Raw genomic sequence first — 21,861 nt, 5'->3', positions numbered from 1 at the left:
GGTTTATGGCCTGGCAGTGCATGATGTGCTAGTGGGGGTGGTGGGGTTATGTGATGGAGGTCTGTCAGCCTGACAACCGTCTGCTGTCCACAGTCTGTCACTCACAAACATTGAGAACAGAGTTGAGATGAACAGATAAAAAAAAACACTGTATTAGAGCTTGAAACTATGTCTGTCCCTTTAAAGTCCCTGTGTAGAACTTGTATATGATAATCAAATATTTTAAATGACTAGTTTGTAGAGAAATGAGACAATCCAGGTGAAATTTGGTGAAGTATGTTGTGTTGCTTTCAAACTTTCAATTTATGCATTGCAGTCTGCCACAGTGTCCTTTTTATGCTACCTCTTGGAGTCCCCAAGGTAAAAAAAAAAATCCTGATGCACATAAAGGCTTAAAAAAAGGCCTGACATTGTTTTATCTTTTTATTGAAGCTTAGACCTCTGTGCCGTAAAACTCTGAACTTGCCATCCAACAGCTATTAAAAATACATAAAAGAACTATGCATGGCAACATCTTCCCAATGCAGAGCTAACTCTTCAGAGATCGAAAATGTAGTCACATAACTGTTTCTGAATAGACTGTGCTTGCTGTGTTCACTGTAATTAAGATATATAACACCCAGTGCAACAGTATGACTCTTTTATGTGTTTTTACTAGGTTTTGGACAACAATAGAGGCATATAGCACAGAAGAGTAAGCTATATTATTCATTTTTGGTTTTGATTTCTTCAGTTCTCTATAACACAAAAGGTTAACTGTTTTCTGTGGATAATTTATTGGACAATTAGATATGGCAACATAATATGGTTTATAGCAAGACTTTCTGAAGTGACTTTAAGGTAATAGTATGTTATGGTCGATTTCTCTCGGAGTGGGAAAGACCCCTGCTCGGCCATCAGGTACTGATGGCTGCTTGCCACCAGCAGCTGGAAAACTAATCTGTCCTGTCTATCCATGTCTTATTTTTTTCACCTGCTGTTATGACATTTCCTGAGCAAGCATTCAAAGGCAGCTTTATTGAAGCACATTCCTCAACTCTGACTGCCAGTTCCACCTTTCCACACAGGTACTTAAGAAGCCATAATGATTATTTGACTGAGTCATGACTGAATGCTTTGTTCTAGAGAGAGGGGATGTACAGTTCAGGTAATGGTGGGGGATGTGAAGAAAGCATTTATTGTCGAAACCAAGTTGAGTGGCATTCACGAGAATGAGACAGCACCTTATGGGAGAGGCCTGCTGTCAGATGAGAAACAAACAAGCTAATAGAGAGAACATGACATCCAGCCAGGATGGGGATGGGTAGCACAACATGAACTTCTGACTTAGCAAAGGAGATCGAGATAAACAAAAGAGTGACAGGGACAAGTCAGGGCTTAGTTAGTCAGTCGGGGCTTTGTTCCCTGTACTCAACCTACACCAAGCAGCTCTGCGTCAACAAAGAGGGAAGCTAATGTTTCACTTCAGACATTGTTTGCTAAAACCCTATTTTGCAATATTTGTTTGGCTTATTTCAGCTCTAATTTAGTCATACACATGCAAAACAGGGTCATTTTCCAGTCTCATGAGTCAAGAGTTATATTTTTAATGAGACACAAACGCAGCACATAAATGATCCATAGTTGGTGTTCCATTAAGATATTGTAAAAACATGCCTACAGCCATCCTAGCGGCTCTGTGAGTCTTATTAGTTTAACTAGTATTTAGTCATAAAATATTGGACAAATTGAAATTTTCTGACCTTATTATGAGGCTAAATGAAAAGTTTGAGGTTTAGAAAAGTCAATAGGAATTATTCAATCATTCATTTCAATAATGTCCATTTGGACCACAGTGTTGGACTGACCAACCAACCACAATTCTGCCATTGCCATCCATTGAGTCATGCCACTAGCACAGCTAAAAAGATGCTGGAGTGTGAGCCTGTCAAGAACAGGCATGAGCGATACAGATATTGTCATCAGATACTGCCATCACATATATAGAAACATAAATTGTTCAACTAGACATACAGGTTTCCACAGCCTGACATCTGCGTGACCAGGCCTTTGTAGTGTAGAGCACATAACATGCTTATTGTGCTTGGTCCTGTCTCCATCAATCTCTCAAAATAGAACCTCCAGGACTTATTAGAGGGAAACATGAGCCCAATCAATCTGTAATCAACTTCCTATATGGAATCAGCCTAGATGACAAGATGAGTGGAAATACTCAGGGACAAGAGGTAGTTGTGGCCACACACACATGCAAGTGCACACATGTAAGGAAACAGTAGCTCTTTATTGAAACTGGATTGGGGTAGAGCTCTGTTCTCTATTAGAGAAGGAATGTAATTGCACATGTAGAAGGGTTGTGGAGAGGATAGGAGAGCCAAGTTCACCCTGCTGGACTCTCACTCTGTTTCAATCCACTCCCAAAAAAAGGCACACTGTACACACATACCCACACAGAGAACAAAGTATACAATCATCCAACACATATCCACAAATGTGCAGAGTCATTTACTCTGCAGGGAGATGAGGAGTGATGGGAATGTAAGCAAATGCCAAGACCAAGTAGCTTTTTTCTGGGTTGTCAACCTGATATGTTTGTTGCATGGAGAACGCTGTACAGAGATGAAAACTTTATTGGACACACTTTAAAGGAATCTAAAAAATAAAAACAATCCTCCAGATTATCATAGAGGATTTGCTTTTAAACTGTCTATCAGGAACACACTCACCCGTGTTCCACAAACAGACTTTGCCAATTCACTCACATTAAGAGAATCTTATCTCTCTCTTGTGTGGACGACTGGATGTACGTGTGCACTTCTCCACAAAATGACTCAACCCGAGAGGATCTTATCTGCCTCGCCTCTCTGTGTGTACATGTGAATGGGGCTGGGAGTTGGCAGAAGGTTTGTGTGCCAATTCTGAGCACAAGAGTCAGACTCAAGATACAGTAGATGACTAATTCTAGCCTGCTCTCTGGCCTGACTGCTTTGACACAAAGTCCCCTCTCTGCTTCATTTCATTCTGACAGTTTCACACCATCTGACTGCTACTTTACCTCATCCTGATCAAAGAAGCTGGAGTCTTACCTGTCCAGGCCCTGTCACCCATGAGAGGGAGTCAATTAACCACTATCACTTCTCATCTTCTTTCTATAAGACCCTTAGCCTGAGCTCCATGTCCTCTTGGCACCTCTCGTGCCTTAGCAGAGTCAGAGCATTCCCAACAGTTTGCCTGATATTTATCACCTTATCCTGCATTTGTCAAAGATGAGTTTGGCAGGGCTCAATGCCTATGGTTAGGAAGGGGGTTTGTGCAAAGGAAATCGATCCTAAAATTGCCTTAGAAATACTTATGCTCAGGGCCAGAGTGCTACAATGGTGGCAGCCTTTGGTGGTGCAGTGTGGTGCAGTCTTTACTTAGTCAAAGTGGTTTGTGGAGTAGACGCCATGGCTGCACAGGAAAATGTTGCATATAGAGTGGGGTAAAAAAGACACAGAAAAGCCACGGTTAGTCTTTCCTTCTCTCTCTGACTGTGTGTAAAGAACAAAAGATACATGCATACTTGCTGAGATATTTAACTATGCTTTCTTCACTCAGTGAAACATGAATAAGATTTTTTTTCATTGTATGACAATGAAGCTTTGATGTACAATGAATAATTAACTCCCTGCTTCCTAATTAATCCAAAATCATATTTCGTATATTATTTAAAATATATTATTATTTTATTATGCTGACACAATCAGTGTCAACAACCCTAAAAGATTAAAATCTACTCCTTTTCATCCTACTGCCATTTCACTCGCCAACCCTCTTACACACGCACACTCATACATACCAGATGTATCCGCTTATATATCAGGAGAAGTAATGGAGACAGGAACCATAGTCTGCCGTCTTTTTATTCTGCTGAGTTGCAGAGGTGAGAAATCACTGAAACTGGACGGTCAGCATAACACAGGCGTTCCTGTCACACCAGCTTTAACAGCTCTCTCAAATAGAATGACCCACACACCTCTATCATACACGCACACACACACGTACACGCATACACGCATACACCCACACCCACACACACACACTCACACTCACATACACACCACACAAACACCATGACGGAATTGAGCTAGAAAGAAAAGCTTTTCTGCTGAATGTTGCAGGGGCTGTGTGGCAGAGGTCAACAGGGACAGAGGGCCTGAATACAGATGGACTGCAAGACCAAAGGGGCTCTGATAAGGCACAGGGGAGGGCACAGGAGAGGGCAAAAGGGTCCCGATGTTGATGTGAGCCACACATAGAGCTGGTAGGCAGTGAGAGATAACTCACCCTGCTAGAGTCTTTTCACTGAGATTCATAGAATATAGCCGTATATACTCCATTTAGAGACACAAAACTCTCGGGTACTTCTCTCCTGGCTGTTACGTTGCTTCACTGAGATCCTGCAGCGATGCTTGAAAGATGGATAATACTTTGATACTGATACTAATCCAAACACAGACAAACACAGATAAACTGACAGGTGAATACCACTTTCTAGTTAATTATCAAAGGATGTGGAGGATGCTTAATATATGTAACAGTATTTTGATAGACATGATGCACTCCAGCTGTTCAACGTCACATGCACACAAGATTTGATCCTGGGAAGACACCATACTCTACCATCTGAATCTCATTTTTTGTAGGCTGCTAAAAAGAATGAGCCCCAATCTGATCAGATTTATTTCTCCAGGGGAGGTTGGGTAGTTTTAATATTACAGGGGCTGGTCAGTGATATAAATCTCGCCTAGAGTGCTTATGCCTGATTTTTCTCCCACTACTCCAGTAATAATTAAAGCCCCAATTATCTTCTGTTTTTCATCACTCTTATTGGTTCTTCTGTAATTTCGGCCCTGTCCTGAGAGACACCTTGTATTTTAGAGTTTCATTATCTCTCTTTTTGTGAAAATGAAGGGCATAGAAAAGTGTTTGCTGACCTGATGGTAACATACAGTTCTTTTTGGGAGTCCAGACAACAAAGGAATAAAGAAAAGCCATTACGAGAGTATGAACCTGCAAGCTCTTATATTTAAATGGGCTGATCTAATTTCAGCTACGGGTAATTATTCTGTCTTGGCTAGTCTTCCTTCCTATAACTAATAGTATTTGCAGGGGACTACATGTATTTAACACTACATCACCACACAGATTTCACTGTATTCTGTATTCACTGTAAAGGTATAAGAAGAATTGAGAAAGAACCATTTAAAAATATGTTTACAATATTAAAATAAACACTAATCATTTGAACTCAAAGTCTTTTTTTATTGAGTCCAAAGGATGGATTTTGTTACTGAGTCAAATATTTTATTTCACCCCTTCTCCTACCCTTAAAATACTAATCCTGTCTGAACAGGGCTTATGTAAATGTATCTTATAAGATTTAAGATTTAAGTACTGAGACATTAATAGGGCCGTGTGCCATAACATGTAACACAAAATATGAATGCCACAGTGCTTTAATTAAATCATGTAAATAACTTAACCTAAATATTTTGAAGGTCAAGAGTCCATGTACATTTTCTCTTAAACATCTTTATTCCCATGTATAATTAATACACCAATAGAAATAATGCACCTGTTGTTCCTGACATTTTAATTTACCATTTATAGATATTTATTCTGACATGTGACAAACTGTAATTTCAGTGGTTTCACAGGGAAATCTCCAGGGAGTTTTAGTGATAACGTTTACTGGAAGAAATATGGGGTTGGCCTATTTTATTGCAACATACCAAGTATCCCCAACGAGATAAGATTGTTTGGTGATCTTACTTTTTAAACATTTGGTATTAAACACATACAGTAAAACACCTACATTGAGGTAAAAGAGCAGAACCATTGTTTTTGTCCTCTAATTGAAAACCATTGTTGTGCTGTCTCTATCTGTGGCTCAATCCCACAGAGACTGAAGCCAGTGCCATCCTGGCGTGCTTTATGTCTATGTGCCAATGTGTGTGTGTTTGCCTGGGAGGCTGCTGGAACCACTGAGCATATTAAAGACCTGTTTACTCAGCTGAGGCTCCATTTCCCTTCTTCCCAGTATAAAAGTTGCACACAAACAAACACCCGCAGAAAGACACAAGCATGCACAGCATGTGTAAAGGCGCCAGTAAAGACAAGTTGAAACATTTTGATGGTAAAGAGGGAGTGGTCTCGCTAAGTCTCTCTTTCTATGGCTTATCATAATAATAAGGACAGTGTAACCTTTTCAGATACAAAGCAAACAAGACCCCTCCCCACTGGATATATAAGTGATTGATCTTTAGGAGTCTTTCATTCCTCTAGTGAAGAACGCTACTAACACAGCCAACAATGTCATGATACTGGTGACAGTCCTGTTTTAACCCTCATCCTACCTCATTTAACATACAAGGATGCCTGACTGGGGTCCCTGGTGATCCCAAGAATAAACTACTACCATACATGTTTGTATATTTCTTCTTCAAAAAAAAGTAATGTAATTAATGTCATATTGTGTAAAACAAAAATATATACTTCTCTTAAATACAAATTGCAGCTTTTACCCTGAATATAATCTTTCCACAAAGCATTCAAAATAAGTGCTCCTACCTCCGCACTGGTGATGTGTGATACTTTAAATTAGGACCCATGACGACAGCTCAATAAATAGTCCCATTTTTTAAAACTCAATAGGCAGAATTGGGTGCTTTTTGGCTGGGGTCCCCCAGGATCCTAACACGTTGGTATTTTTAAAAAGCACTAATTAATTAATTAATTAATATGAAATCATTGGGAACAAATTGATAGACAAATTCATTAAAAATTGGGCTGATAGAACAAAGCACCTGTGCGATATGAAAAAAAGCTCTACAGGTACCCTAGTAGGGAGATTGAAGTTAAACTCTTCTCCTTCAGAGCACTTGCCAGTTATCAAACTGAAAACTGTTTATGAAAGATTTTAAACAATTCCTCTGACATTCAGACAGAAACTGTGTGATGTTTATTAAGTGAGGATAAGCAATAGAGAATGCAGGAACAGATCGTCCTTAAACAATATTTTGGCATGCAACAAAGGCAGAAAATGTCAGAATTAGAATATCGCAGTGTTCGTGCTTGCTTTCTGCTTCAAAGAAAATACTGTAGAATTAAATATAGCGAGGAAAACAAAAGCTTGTATATTGTCATTAGAAACACTGAGATATTTATCGTTTATTAATTTGGAAGTGTCTTTTTCATGTAGTCAATTCTCCATTCTGCAACTAAATAAGGCCCAACTTCAAAGGGATGGTACAGCTAAAGAGGACACAGGCACATGACATCATCCTAAACCCATTATAAATCTGTTAATTAGTGCAGAAAATGAACTCATTTCCAGAGCCAACTCCCTATCAAAGATATAAGTGAAATACTTTTATGTGTTTGCTTTGGCACAGTGCTTATGTCCCACTGCCCAATGAACCAAATCCTTATCAGACACAAACAACCCGCCCACGCTCAGCTCTGCAGCTAGCCTTGAGAGATGTCAGGTCCACTGAGTGTATGTTTTATGAGGTGATCCAAGCAATGTGTGACTGGCCTGCTGGCTGGGGACAGAACGCTAGTCTCTTTGAAGTCCAATCCTCACAACGACACTGCTCTTGACTGCAAGTACAGTGACTCACTGTGAAGCAACAGACCAGCACGCAGGACCAAACAGGAACAGTATCACTATATCATCAGTTGCGTTTTACAGGAAGTTGGACAGACTATAGCTGACAATGGTGCTTGCATGGTTTAGTAGATTACAGGCTTTTATTGCTTTTTCTTACATCACCCTCAGTTTTTTTTCCAGTGTGAGTGAATGCATGTGTCATGTCAATGAGGGTATACAGACTTAACCTTTGTGTCGTCCTCCCGGGTCAAATTGACCCCGTCAGTTTTGACTGTTCCTTCTTTCCTCCCTCCCTCCTTCTCTCTTTCTTTCCTTCCTCTCTCTTTCCTCCCTTCCTTAATCCCACTTTCTTCCTTGCTTCTTTCCTCCCTCCCTCCCTCCTTCTTTCTGTCCCTCCTTTCTCCCTTCCTTTTTTCCTTCCTTCCTTCTTCTCTCCTTCCTTCCCTCCTTCTTTCCTTCCTTCTTCCTCCATTCCATCCTTCCTTCCTTCCTGCTGTCCTTCCTCCCTTCTTTCCTTGACTCGAGGACAACAGGAGGGTTAAACAGGGTTAAAGTGTATGTGAGGGAGTGATTATCTTCCATGTTTCTGAGGTGTCTGTGACAAGATTTCACCTGAACAGCTGCACCTGTACACAGACACTTGAGGGTCACGTCAGCTGCTATTCTCTGTCTCCTCATATAACCTGTCATTCTATCCTCCTGTGTCTCTACCTGTCTGCCTTGCAACATATCAGGATTTTCTATTTGTCTAAATGTCTCCCTTTCAGCCTCCCTGCACACTAACCTGTCACTCAATTTTAATTGTCTATGACTCTAAATCTGTTTGTCTTCATGCAGACCCCTTTCTCCACATTACACACCCTGTTATGACTGTGGGAGCTGTTTTCTGGGGCACCCAGGGGTGGAGTCACTTTATCCAGCATGTGTAATGTGCATTGTGTACAGTCTAATAGGGTATTTAATGCCCCCTGGCAGCAGAGCCAGGTGAGAGCTGGCAGTGTGAATTACCATTAAATTGAAATAGTCACTTGGATTGACATCAATGCCTCCACAGCTCATTTGCATTAAGTGCAGCTTGTCACATCACTACTACACACCTATACAAGTATGTACTGAGACACACACTCCAAAAACCAGTTGCTTATATCTATTTTATCACTATTTTAAGGGGCATTTCTCCCCTTTATAGATGTACATACCTCCCACGAGGAACATCAGCATCATCTTTCCTCCAGCGCACATTAGGTTGGGGGTCTCCTTGTACCTGACAGCGAAACTCCACCGTCTCCTCTTCCAGGACAACCTGGTTTATCGGCCTCCGGAGGAAGGTTGGTCGCTCTGCAGCATGGGCAAAGAGTATAGAAATGAATAACTTACTGTAATCAATTCAGTACAGGTATTACACACAATGGCCTCTTACTATAGAATGACTACATCTACGACCTTACACCAGTTATTCTCTTTTCTGTTCACTGGCACTCCATGATCATCTACAATTTAACTTATGATCACTATATGGTTTAAGCTACAAAGTAATGGCAATAAGGCACTGACTAAACTCATTACCAGCATGACAGCTTAATGACTAAATATCAAATGTGTTGCACGGTAAATGTGGTTCGGATTGTGAGCTTAGCAGGCAGACTCTACCATGAATCAGGAATTAAAATTCAACTGGGAAAACACTTCCCCCACAAGTATGACCATGATTGAGCTGAACATACATTTGACACATTTCCCAAATTGAGAATTATACACTAACTTAGAATATACAGGGCAATCATGTTACATCACCGAGGAGAAAAAGAAAAAGCTTACCAAACACAGTGACTTGTGCTGTCTCGCTGTCCCTTTCTCCGACCATGTTGGTACCCACACAGATGTACATGCCAGCATCACTCTTTTTTGTGTTGGAGATCATTAGCTTCCCACCTCGAAACTAGAGAAATAAAATACAAACATTGTACATTACATACACACATAAGACTTTCTGCCTTTTTTTCTTTTCCCTTCCAACGTTCTTCCCTTTTCTTATTGACCCATCCCAGAAGCAACACCGCTGGGAATGGCAGCTTGCCCCTGTGCTGGTGTGCAAGAGCATTATTTCCTATTTGCCCAGAAACTAAAAATAAAGCTGACAGTAAACTGTCACAATGCCTAATCAGTCCACTTATTAAAACAGACGGTAATAGCACTCACAGTGATCCTGTCATCTTTGTCCTCAATTCGCACTTTATCTTTCTTCCAATAGATGGTGGGTTCAGGATGGCCTCTGGGAGGAAGACACTCAAGGATTGCTGGCTCTCCTGCTGCAACCACCACGTCTGCAGGATTTTGTCTGAAGTCATCTCGCAGCACTGAGGGTGAAAAGAAGGAAAAGTTCAGAAAATGCACATTGTACATAACTTAGTATCATACTCTTCATTTTAAATTCTTGAATGCTTAAATCACAATTATAACATTTCTTGTTCATTTCTCTTCAACACAGCATGAGTATATGCAGCTTCTGTCGATTTAAAAAATGGTCATCTATTTAAATGGGATGTGCAGCTTCATCTGACTAGGCAAGCACAAGTGAAAGCTAATTGGAGGTAATGGAGGTCCCTGTGGAGGTAGCAGAACAAACAAAGACAGAATGCCCTGAAGCTTGGTGTCATTCACATATGAGAGCTCATAGGGGTGCAACACTGCTCCGCTTTGCTGGCATGTACACATACACACACATAAACCCACAAAGATATGTGCTAACACTCAAAAAAACAGTGGGTGGTCTTATGTGGCCTTGTATCTAATCACCAGCAGGTATGCCTTTCATCACACAGATAGCCCCTCACCCTGCATTATGCTTAACGAAACACACAACATCAGTCCATTATTTCTGTCACACACAAGCACACAAATGCAAATGTGAAAGCATATATGTACACAAACTTAGTAAACTAACTGGAAATTAAACACTCAGTCAAAGGTGTATTCAGAGAATGATATTCAATATCCAGCATGCAGTTTCATAATCAATGAATATAAAAATATCTTCTGTAGTCACACAAGATTCAAAGGTACAAACTAGGGCTCACTCTGGCTCTCTCCTGCTGTGTCAACTCAAACACATCTTTCTCCATTTGATCTACAATAAATCTAATCCGTGGAATAGCACTTTAGGAATTTCAGCTTTAGCAGCGTGTCCATCCATGCTGCAGCGAGGGACACATGATTCCTCTGATGAATAAAAGGACTAAGCTTGTTGGAGGATGTTTGAAGATGCTGAAGGAGGGCTAAATTAAGGGCAGCACCACAGGTCCTTATGTAAATTTCACGTGGCACAGGGGACAATGGCAGGGAGGGCCAGGATTATAAGAGGGGATTGCTGGTCCCTACGCTCCAGGCTTCTCTCATTTCTTCATTCACTCTTCTTACACTCTCCACCAAAAGCTGCACAGCCATTGTCTTCTTATTTATTTATTTATTTATTTAGACCAAGGGGAAGTGGGGCGGAGGAAGAGAGGAAGCTTTCAACCCAATTATCCTGGGGATGCACACGGTTACAGAGTGGGACTTCTGTGTGACATGAATTCAAATGAAACCTTTACACAGGGGTAATAGCAGAGAATACAGAAAAGGTAGAAGTAGAGGTTTTCATTCTCTCATGCAGGGCTGCCCTCTAATCTAAAGAGCTAAGGTAATTAGCCAGCTCCAAAGTGGCGGACCCCCTGGCCAGGGTGGGCATAACAGCCACCACCAATGGGTTCTCTCTATTTGCATTACAAACAGAAGTCCTGCTGTTTAAAATCATAGCCTGGTTTGGACCATACACAGCCTGTTGTTTTCAAGATCACGTTGGATTTAATTGCTCCTTTCCATTCATCGCTGATAGCACCCATGGGATTTTGTCAGAATCAATTTCCTTTGAAACAGAACAGTGACAAAAGAAACACACGTAAGGTGCATCATTATGGTGCTTGTGCCACGCTGTCTAATCTAATCTAATACTGCACAGTATGTCACAGTAAATGTATCCACACCCTGCAATCAAAATAAATACACAGAAAGTAACCACATACTGCAGAGAATACAAAAGTCATTGAATAAAAACACTGAATAGCTACACAGTCCAAATAAAAAACAACATACAGACACTTGTTGAGGACAGGATAAACACAGGGTTACAAACAGCTACAAGCAAACAAACAGATGACAAAACACTGCAAAGGGATTATGTCCTGTGTGTTGGTGCAGGGCTTGCTAATACCAAGAAAACACTCTGAACAGATACATTTACTAAGTAAATAAATTGAGAGGCCAATCCAAATACACTTTAGAACACCATCTAATGCTAACTACAAGGCCACAGTCATCAAGGTCAACCTCATATGGATTAAGTACACACACAGCTCAAATATTCATCACCTCACTGCGTTTGCCTTGCTTCATATGAACATGTATCTCTCCCATATTTGCCTGCAGGCATCTCAATGGATGTCAGGGATCATGAAGCTGTGAAAACCTTTATATTAAAATCATCACATGACTGTTTTCTCTGTTAATCAGTGTGAGGCCCATCTGATATGTGTGTATCATTAAGCGAGTCTGTGTATACTGAATGTCTGAAACTGAACTCTGGCTCCAACTCTGAGGCCCTATAGGCATTCAGGCCCGAAATCATCCGACAGACATAAGGTAATTGCATTTCTATCCCCCTGAAACACTCAGCTCCTCTTCCACCGAAAACATCTCACCTCCCATGGAGTTCCAGCAGGCCCCAAACTCTGCCATCTTACTTATTAATATTTATATATTTTTACATTTACACCCCTCTGTTGGCAAGTGCTACATCTGTCAATCCGGCTGCAGGCTAAAAAGAACCCATATCAGAAAAATATTAATCTCCCATTGCCTCTCATATTTTTATTTATTTATTTCTTAAATATCACAACTGGGCTGATTTGAATGAAGGAGCATCAGGCAGGGGGCAAAGCATGGCAAATTTGAAGCTCTTTCACTTGGCGCTGTATCAAAACCTCAGACTTAAAGGCAAAGGAGTCAGGTTGCTAGTTGCACTGTGAAACAGCCAAGGGGTTGAGAGTGGAGGTCTTTGCCAAAATAAAAACACAAAGGAGACACCCACACAGTTACTTTGTAAACCAGATTGTCCTACATTAGCAGGGGAGGCCTGTACCAGCAACTATTACGGAGGTCTACCTGTTTGTGTGTGTTCTTATCAAAGGTAGGACTCAAAACACAAAAAACTCAGCCTGATGCAAGATACATGACAGCACAAACTCCTGGCATCATAGCACAGAGGTGGCAGGGCAAGGACAGGATGAGGAGAGATATTTTGTACAGTGTGCCCTCTTCTCCCACCCAAGATATTACTCACTGGAGGGTGACACTGCTTGTCTGTAAGATTAGTGGGGAGCCTTGACTGAAGCGTCCAGCCTGCATACTGAGATAAGTGCTGACAAACACATTCACCTACAGCAGTGTACCTAGCTTTGGTTCACAAAGGTTGCACTCACTGCCACAACACCATAGACTGATGTCTAAAACCTTTTATTCCCGCCTCAGTTTTGTCATTCACATCGCTTTGATAGATGTTCACCACACACACAAAAACTGTGAAGAATTTTTAAAAGCTGCAGGGCTTGGTATCTTTTGCAATGCTGCAAATGTGAATGTTTGCGTATGTTTCTGTGGTTGTTATTACTTTTTCCTCCCTATTTACTGCAGAAAAACACTCTCCATGCTTTCACAGATATTCTCCTGGGTCAGGGGCTAAGAAACACAGAGAAAGATTACAACAGCTATAAGCCAGGGGCCATACCCCAGCAACCAGGCCCACCACCTTCTACCCACACTCTGATTAGAAAATAAACCATGCACACATACACACAAACTGGGAGAGCCGTAGAGAGGTAGCTCCAAGCTATAATATCATTTCGTTCGAGTGCTTTTTGCGCCTCATCCGGCAGAATGATATTACAGTACCGCCATTTTCAATTCCACCCTTAGAGAAGAGAGACAACGTATATGTCACTTGACAAAACATACCAAACTCACTCTATATGCTGTCATCGATGTTTTGTATGACTGTTGATGCTGAAGGCAGGAAAAGGATAATGCCACACTATATTATACAACATAGTGAAAGGAAATATGCCCTATTTGTCTGGATGCAGGTTTTTTTCTTACTCATTTGCCCTCCCACTGGCCAGAGCTGACCTTTGGCCCCTATCCAGATGCAGAAATTACCCCCTCAGCAGGCAGGCAAGCAGCAGGTTCGCACATATTCCCTATTTTCCTCCACTGACGGGTTGCAGGTCAGACCAGAGAAACAGCTGCAAAAATATGGCCGTCTGGCGATGCCCAAGGCTGTAGCTCCTCTGAGAACTGAGTAGAGACTCTCATCATTAGCACGACTCATCACCATCTCTCTCTGTCTGTCTATTCTCTCCTACCACCATCAGGGGTCATTCTCTGTCTTTCTTTTTCTTCCATCTTCTCAGTTTATCTTTCTTTTCTCCAATCCGACAGCGTGTCCCATGCATTGAATCTTGCCCCCTCCACTCATTTTCAGCCACTTGTCAGTGCTTGCTCTGCACTGACTGCAGATGAGGTTCTGCAGATGAAGCCGTATACATGCACACCCGATCATTCTCTGTAGACGATGGCCATGCCTGATATGATCTCCACCACTATTCTCCCTATCTGCAAATCCTGAGCTAAGGGACTGTAAATAACACTGTCACTTTCAGTGATAAGATGCAGGAAATATGGAAAACAGTCAAGGGAAAGAGAATCATATGGCCGGCAGTGCTACCATAGTGGAAGGAAATCACAGGTGGTGATATCATATGAAATGTGTGTCTTTAATAGAGCCTTGGAGGGAATAAAAGAGACGAGAGCATGTTTGCTCTGGTGAGAACGCCGAGAAAAAAAGAGCCAAGACATAACACAACAGGATGACGAGAGGATGCCTGATCAAGGTCAAACTGAAAAGGTGGGGGAAAGTATAAAAGTGTTGAATATGGGGCTGACTGTAAATGAATGGAGTGCATTCCATCATACTCAAACCTCATACTGTGCATCTACCTCTGATTCAGTAGATAAGCCTAAACAAACATCCTTATTTAAACAGCAGCCGTGTTCAAAGCTCATTTTTCAAACAGCACCCCTAATTTGGCCTAACAAGCCCCTGGGTAGCACAGTAATGACAGTAGGACCACAGTGGGCAATTCTGCTGGCCGATCCAGTAAAAAATGTGTGGTGCTGCGCTGGAGAAACAATATAATTAACTCTTAATGAACCCCTTTCCTTTACGGCCCTTAACAATACTAACACACACATACAGACACGCACACACACAATTCAATTTAGCCTAATCCATGCTTTATGGTAATGTATAGCTCATTAAAATGTTAGTTAAAAACTCATTAAAATTCACTTGAAGAAGTAATGGCTTCATTACAGTAATATGCTGAAAAGCAACGAAAAAGACAAGTAAGGACAAGGAGAAGAAAGAGAGCAGAGAGCGACAGCTTTCTAATCACTTAATTGTGTCTAAAATGGAATACATTTGCATAATAAATAATGATGTGCTGTATCCTTCTGTCTATCTTCTCCATTCTCATAGCATGCTGTAATTAACAGGCGCTACAATTAAAGATGCATTTTGCCCTAAAATAATTTTGGTGGCCGCTCCAGCTTTCGTTCTCTTGTCTTGTTTATGGTCATGAATGTGTTTTGGGTTGTTTGGCAGATGCAGACTGTACAACGAAACTGGAGCTGGCTGATACTGATGAACAATGTGCCCATGGGTCTTTGTGCCTGCTCTGATAAGGCACGATGTTGTACTGATGTTTGTGCTCAGTCCAGAATGGACACTTTACAGCCGGAAGGGGGAGTAAGACATGAAGGAAGGAAAAGAAGGGGAGGGGGGAGTGTAGATGAGAGCGGGATTGATTTCCTGCCAATTCCAGCACAGAGACAGCCCAGACAGAGGTAGTGAGGCATTATGATGGAGCAGGTGGGTCTGCTTCCTGCACTGGGTAAAAAGAAGAGAGGGGATGAAGTTAAGTGAGAAGAAAAGGAGAAGAAGTAGTGCACCCAAGCAGAAAGGCAAATGTCTCCTGTTAATGTCTTCTCTCAAAAAAAAGTATCCTATTGCATCAGCTCTATCTTAAAATGCATTGGATAACAGCATGAACGCTGCTGGAGTTTTATAATTAGGAGTGAAATAGTCCCAGACAATAGAGTGGCTGAGTAAGCATGTTGAAAACTGAGTGGCAAGCTGCATTTTGAAACATTTATAAGTACTGAAAGCAAACTCAGCTGGAAAAGCTACTCTTCTTCCATCTTGCAGTGACTTGATGTGTTGATTCTTACTAGAATAATGTTCTGTATAATAATTTGGCCATGGTTAGTTCTGTAATTTTCTTTTTGCCCAAGAAGTAAATTTAACTCTCTTTGGGCCTCTCTTGTCTGGGGACGACTCGTCACTTTGAATCAGCTATGTGTAACACATTAGAAGGGTGCTAAAAGAATGGGTCTCTCATTAACTCTGGTGTTTGGTTACAAGTTACCAAACAACTGGACTCAAATATAGCTCTAAACCTCATATTTATTATGTCTAGAGGAACCCACAGGTCTTAGAAGGGAGAAGTAAAGACATGTCAGCTTGACTTTCCTTTACATGCAGAGGAGAATGCTTACCTTATAATTCATTCATTCTTGTCATCGCCATCTCACACAATGTTTTAATATCTCATTATTTTTTCATCCACAGCTCATCTTCATCTCTCCCTCTCACCTGTGGTGTTATAGTTGATATGCGTAACCCCCCACAGTTTTCTCATGTACCTTAGTTTAACAGATGTCACATGTATGTACAGTCCGTGTGTGCATGTGTGTGTGTGTGTGTGTGTGTGTGTGTGTGTGTGTGTGTGTGTGTGTGTGGCTTCATCATATTTGTGTGAGCTCTGGCCTAATGACATTGAAGTAGTGACCTTCCATAGGGAAAGATAATCCCCAGGATGCTGCTGAACTGTGTCCAGGCTGAGAACAGGGTTGCATTCCCCCAGAGACTGCACACACACACACACACACACACACACACACACACACACACACACACACACACACACACACACACACACACACACACACACACACACACACACACACACACACAAGAGAAGTTGCTTATCCGGTGTGGCATACTTACACAGACATCTCTGGCGAAAATGAAACCCCTGCAGCCTACAGCTCCACTGTGCGAATCTTCATATAATCTTTAATGGCTTCCCCTCTTTTTCTTTATGCCAGCCTATTTGCTGCAGCTCCTTACGTGTCTATTTTATTGTTTTGGTCTATAATTGGATTGGCAGTAACGGCAAGCAGAGAGCCGTTAGGAGCTTGTAAAAGGTGTCACTCTGCGATGGCAGCCCCGTTTTAATTAAGCTCTCGGCTGGAGTTAGGCAGCTTTTATCTAGCGTGGTCTGATGAGCTCAAAGTGCAAGTGTCTTCCTCACCGTACTGCAGGACAAGCAGGAGGAGGAAAGGAGGTGTTCACAACAGCTGTAGATAGCCCAGTACTGTACTCAGCATCCCTCCCTAGACACCAATCTACATGCCTGGACTGAGAAGATACTGATCATAAAAATGCAGTGTGTTTGTGTGTGTATGCCATTACTGTGTGTCCTTGTGCTTATTGTGACAGAGCCCCACCCATCAGCAGTGTGCAGTCATGTGCATACTGGAGCAGATGCAGAGCCAGCCCAACCACATGGAGGCAGAAAATGGTCACAAACAAGAATCTAAACAAACACAACAGCAGACTGCTCACACTCACACACTGCTGCTGTAAATTCTGAACTAATCCTGCTTTACTGTCTGGCTGCCTCAGTGTGTGTGTGTGTGTGTGTGTGTGTGTGTGTGTGTGTGTGTGTGAGAATCTGCATGTGAGGCTGATGCTGTAGGCAGTGCTGTACATGGCATAGTAATGAGGGAGGTGTTCATCATAGTCCCTCCTTGCCTGTTCACCCCTCCTCAATCCTCCTAATGGCCTCCTCAGATCATCTTTCCTTCAATCAATAACGCCTGAAAGGAAGAATCCCACACCTAAGGACACTTTGTTCCCCACTGTAGATCACAGGTGACACATTTTCCATACCACGAATTGTCCATTGGCTCTGGATTAGAGCCTTATTGCAGACTTTGAACCAGTTCTGATATCCATCAAATGTAAAGGTCTGTACGTTTCCTAGGTGGGTGGCTTGGGCAAGGGAGCAATACAGTTAGATTTGTGAGCAGAGGAAGCCTGAGGTCTGTCAATGCGAGCTCCACCAGTGTGGCAGGTAGCAGAAGAGGCGGGGTATTAAATCACATGCAGCCTTGATGCAGAGACATTTAAAGAGATTTATTGATCATTTTATAGATCTTAACTCTTGAGGAAGAGCAAAAATTAAACTGGATACGGAGCTGACCTTTATAACACCATCACCCATGGATATAGGGACTTTTTTCCATCTCTGTGTTCCAGCGTGTATATGTGTTTGCTGTTAATGATTGAGGGGAAAGAAGCAATTCACCATTTAGTCAGCACGTGCATCTGAAAATTCCCCTCTGTACAACCAGCACCACTATCATCCTTAAGATGTGCCATATATTTTATGTGTGTCTGCTGAAGCGTTATTGAATGCTGCACATAACATCTAAATACTTGGAATAAATTGTAGCAGTGCTGCTGCCTGCTCAGCAAATCACTGCTACATTAGGCTCACCTAAGTACCACACACTCATACACACACAAATTACAATTTCAAGTGTCTGTGCTGTAGAACGTCAGTTTGTATGGAAAACAGTTGCCTGGCACATGGCAGAGCAACACACCAATAGCACTAATAGCAAACTGATCACTCTATACTGCTATGGAATAACAGGAGGACGATAACACTCATATACACTCCATTACATTGATCAGATAAAAAACCTAGAAGACAACATACACAAACATGTACAGACAGAAGATTTACTATATAATTGATTCACATGTTTGTGCATTAATATGCAGTGCAAAAGGGTGTGTGCTGAGATGCATTGACATTAACTGGCTTGGCGGCGCAGTTAAATGATTTATTGAAGCTATTGCATCTCTGACGTCATTCTGTGGAGGAGCTCTACATCTTGAAAGAATCCACATGACAGTCCAGTTGCTTATTTCACAATCCAATTCGTGTTAATTGTATTACAGAGGAGTAATTGTGTTAGTTCCATCTGTAATCAGCTTACTGCCTCAGTGCAGCTGGATATACCTTTACACCAGGCTTATGTAACCTGTGTGCTAATGGGGGGAATTTCATTCATTTCAGGACATGGAGTAAAACCCAGGATACCCACTCAGGTAATCTGGCCTGCTGAACAATCTGTATGTAATAACCCTGGTGTGTGTGTGTGTGTGTGTGGGGGGGGGGGGGGGGGGGGGGGGGGTCTGTGTGTGAGTCAATCCATGCTCATATTATCATGCAAATGGAAAACAATCTGAAACACACCACTGGCTGCCATGCTCAGGATCAGTGCAGAGCGCTGTGTCTAAACCATTCCTGTTTTGCCCCTCAGCTCTCACCCTGTTTAAAAAAGCCATGGTCCCCGTGGTTTATCTGACCCCCCTTAAATTTTATTCGGCACCACATCAGAAAGGCAAATTAAACAGTCGTCTTTTATACTACAAACTTGTCTGATACATCTCTTCAGGCTAGGGGTTGTTTCTTCTCTGTGAGTTTAATCATTTAGGCAAAGGAACAAAGTTAATGAGGCAACTTCTAATCTGAAGCTATTCGGAGTTCTGTCAACAGTATTGACTGCACTGCAGATCGGATAAGATATTGTTGGAGGGCACCGATGACCTACATAGCAAGGACAAGACAGTGGCTCAACAGCAGCACAGCACAGTGATCCCACAGCTCTCCAGGGCACAGATTCTGCAGCAAAGACACAACAGTGAAAAGACCCTGTATGTGCATTTGTGTGTAAGCTGCATATGTGTGTGAGCAAGCTTTTCCACTTCCACCCACGCAAGGTCCTTTATCTTTACAGTTCCCAGCTTTCATATCGCCCAGTCGGAAAATCCAGTTTGTGACTAGCTATATACAACCTCTAGCTGCTGTGCAACACACAATCAATATCGATTTCACCTGGCAATTAGCTAATAATTCAACGAGCTAGAGCTACTGAGCCAGAACTGCTTAAGATAGAAGGCAGGAGGGGGGTGGAGTAGGTATGGCCGAGGTCTGCTACATGACTGCTGTGAGTGATGCTCATAAGTGTTTGCTACTGAAGCTTTGTGCATGTGTCTAGTAAGAGGGAAAAGATAAAATCATTTTGTGTGTCTCAACTGTGCTGCACATTCTGGGTAACGTGCATACAGGCTGATGATAGGCAGCAAGGCTTTGTTACTCTACTATGCTTTCCACGCTGGTAAATCTTAAGCATGAACAAATCAATTGGGCTCTATAAATCAAGAAATGCTGGTAAAGATTTATTTTACAGGTACATATTTTTCCTGATAACAATTCCCACTTTCTAATAATTTCCAGATAATGTGGTACATAATAAAGATAATGCAGAATGTGTTAAATGTATGAACTTCCAGTTAAAAAATACCAACCTTTAGTCAGTGCACATGTCATATTAACAATAAAAATGTGCAATTTGTTGACAGGCAAGCATACAATACAACATATATGAACATAAAAGTTTAAGTAATACATCAATAATGACTAATATTTACTTTGGAAATTTTCTTTCAAGGTAATGTTTTCCTTTAATAATTAGGCTACTACCACATTACATAGTTAATTCAAGGAAACTATCAGTGAATTACAGAAACATGAAAAGGGTGTGATAAAAATGTTTTCTTCTTCAAATACATAATACATTATATGGAACAGAAGATTATTTCTGCCTCTGAGAGTAATAAAAAAAAGGCTTAAATGCCACTTTCATGACACAAACCTTTTACAGTAAACATAGACCTTGAAACGTCCTAAAATCAGTTCAATTCTGGAGACAATTCCATCTAATGCTTGGATCAAAGGTGACTATTCTTGCCATTTAAGATAGAAGGCACATTTTTTTTCTTTGATTAATTCCAGGTCCTTGAAAGGTCACTGTGATACAATGACATTTGAAATCATCATGTCTAAACCCAGAAAGCAGGACATTGGGGAGCCATTAGGAAGGACTTCTGTAGTTGGGGAGGACATTTAGTGTGGCTGCAGACACCACTTGAGCTGTTTTTCTTGTCTCTGCTGGAATTCCTGATTGCACATGGGCACTGCACTCTCAGATCAGCGGGGGTGGTTGACACACATATCTATGATACCAGCACACACATACAAACGGTCACTCACACGCATGCACACGCTGTAAACCCCCCGTATGTCTGAACACAGAAACAACCAGACATAATGTCCCTTGGGTAATGATAGAGCATTGTGAGACTGTGGTTGCTGTAAAACCCAATTAGTGTGTGTGGTTTTATCAGTTCTCTCAGTTAGAGCCACGCATACAGATAACAGCCTGCACGAGAATGTGTTTGCTCGTCTAGTTATATGCCCCCTGCTGGACACACAAAGCCAGGCAGGTAAGTATGAAATTTAGGGAATATAATTACTGTGATCACACATTCTCAGTTAATGTGTTCTCCATAGGATCTATCTCATATACTCATGAGTGTAAAACTACTGTGTGTCTGTTTTAGCAAAGGCTCATTCCTAATGCTATACATTAAAAACAGAGCAAAGCATTCCCTAAACATCATTGACCCCACTTCACAGCAACAATTACATGTTGTCTTTGTGTGTCTTTCAATCCCCATTATCGCACAGTTAGATCTCAGGTGATGCAAGAAAATCATCTCCCTCTGTATCGCATGTAATTAAACAAAGATTATGGCTGTTTCCCATTTTTGCTCAGCACAACTCCGAGTTGGATTTCTTGCCTTCAAATGACTGTTGCTGAAGAATGAAGCAGTGGCTGACAGCGTCACAACACCAGCCTTATCCTTGTCTTCAAACACCTCCATCTCTCACAGCCACATAAAAGAGCAGAACAGAGTGGTGGCAATCGCAGCCGCCGTGCTGTGCAAGCCTCTGCTCCACCACAACCGTCAAAAGAGCTACTTTTGTATTCATGTGCCGCATCACTCCGGGCTC

General features: G+C 41.6%; 1 protein-coding gene across 1 annotated transcript in view; it reads right to left on the bottom strand.

The window, feature by feature from the left end:
• The window catches only part of robo2 (roundabout, axon guidance receptor, homolog 2 (Drosophila)), a 163,436-nt gene that overhangs the window by 51,041 nt on the left and 90,534 nt on the right, over nt 1–21,861 (bottom strand). Inside the window, exons 3-5 of the mRNA XM_053320673.1 lie at nt 9,851–10,008; nt 9,470–9,590; nt 8,851–8,989 (exon numbers count right to left, since the gene is read on the bottom strand). Of these exons, the coding sequence (XP_053176648.1) occupies nt 8,851–8,989; nt 9,470–9,590; nt 9,851–10,008 (418 nt within the window). The remainder of the gene's footprint in view (nt 1–8,850; nt 8,990–9,469; nt 9,591–9,850; nt 10,009–21,861) is intronic.

Source organism: Scomber japonicus, chromosome 6, assembly GCF_027409825.1.
Source record: "Scomber japonicus isolate fScoJap1 chromosome 6, fScoJap1.pri, whole genome shotgun sequence".
NCBI classification, from domain to species: domain Eukaryota; kingdom Metazoa; phylum Chordata; class Actinopteri; order Scombriformes; family Scombridae; genus Scomber; species Scomber japonicus.
The sequence above is the reverse complement of the archived record's forward strand: the minus strand, read 5'-3'. Positions and strand labels throughout refer to the sequence as shown.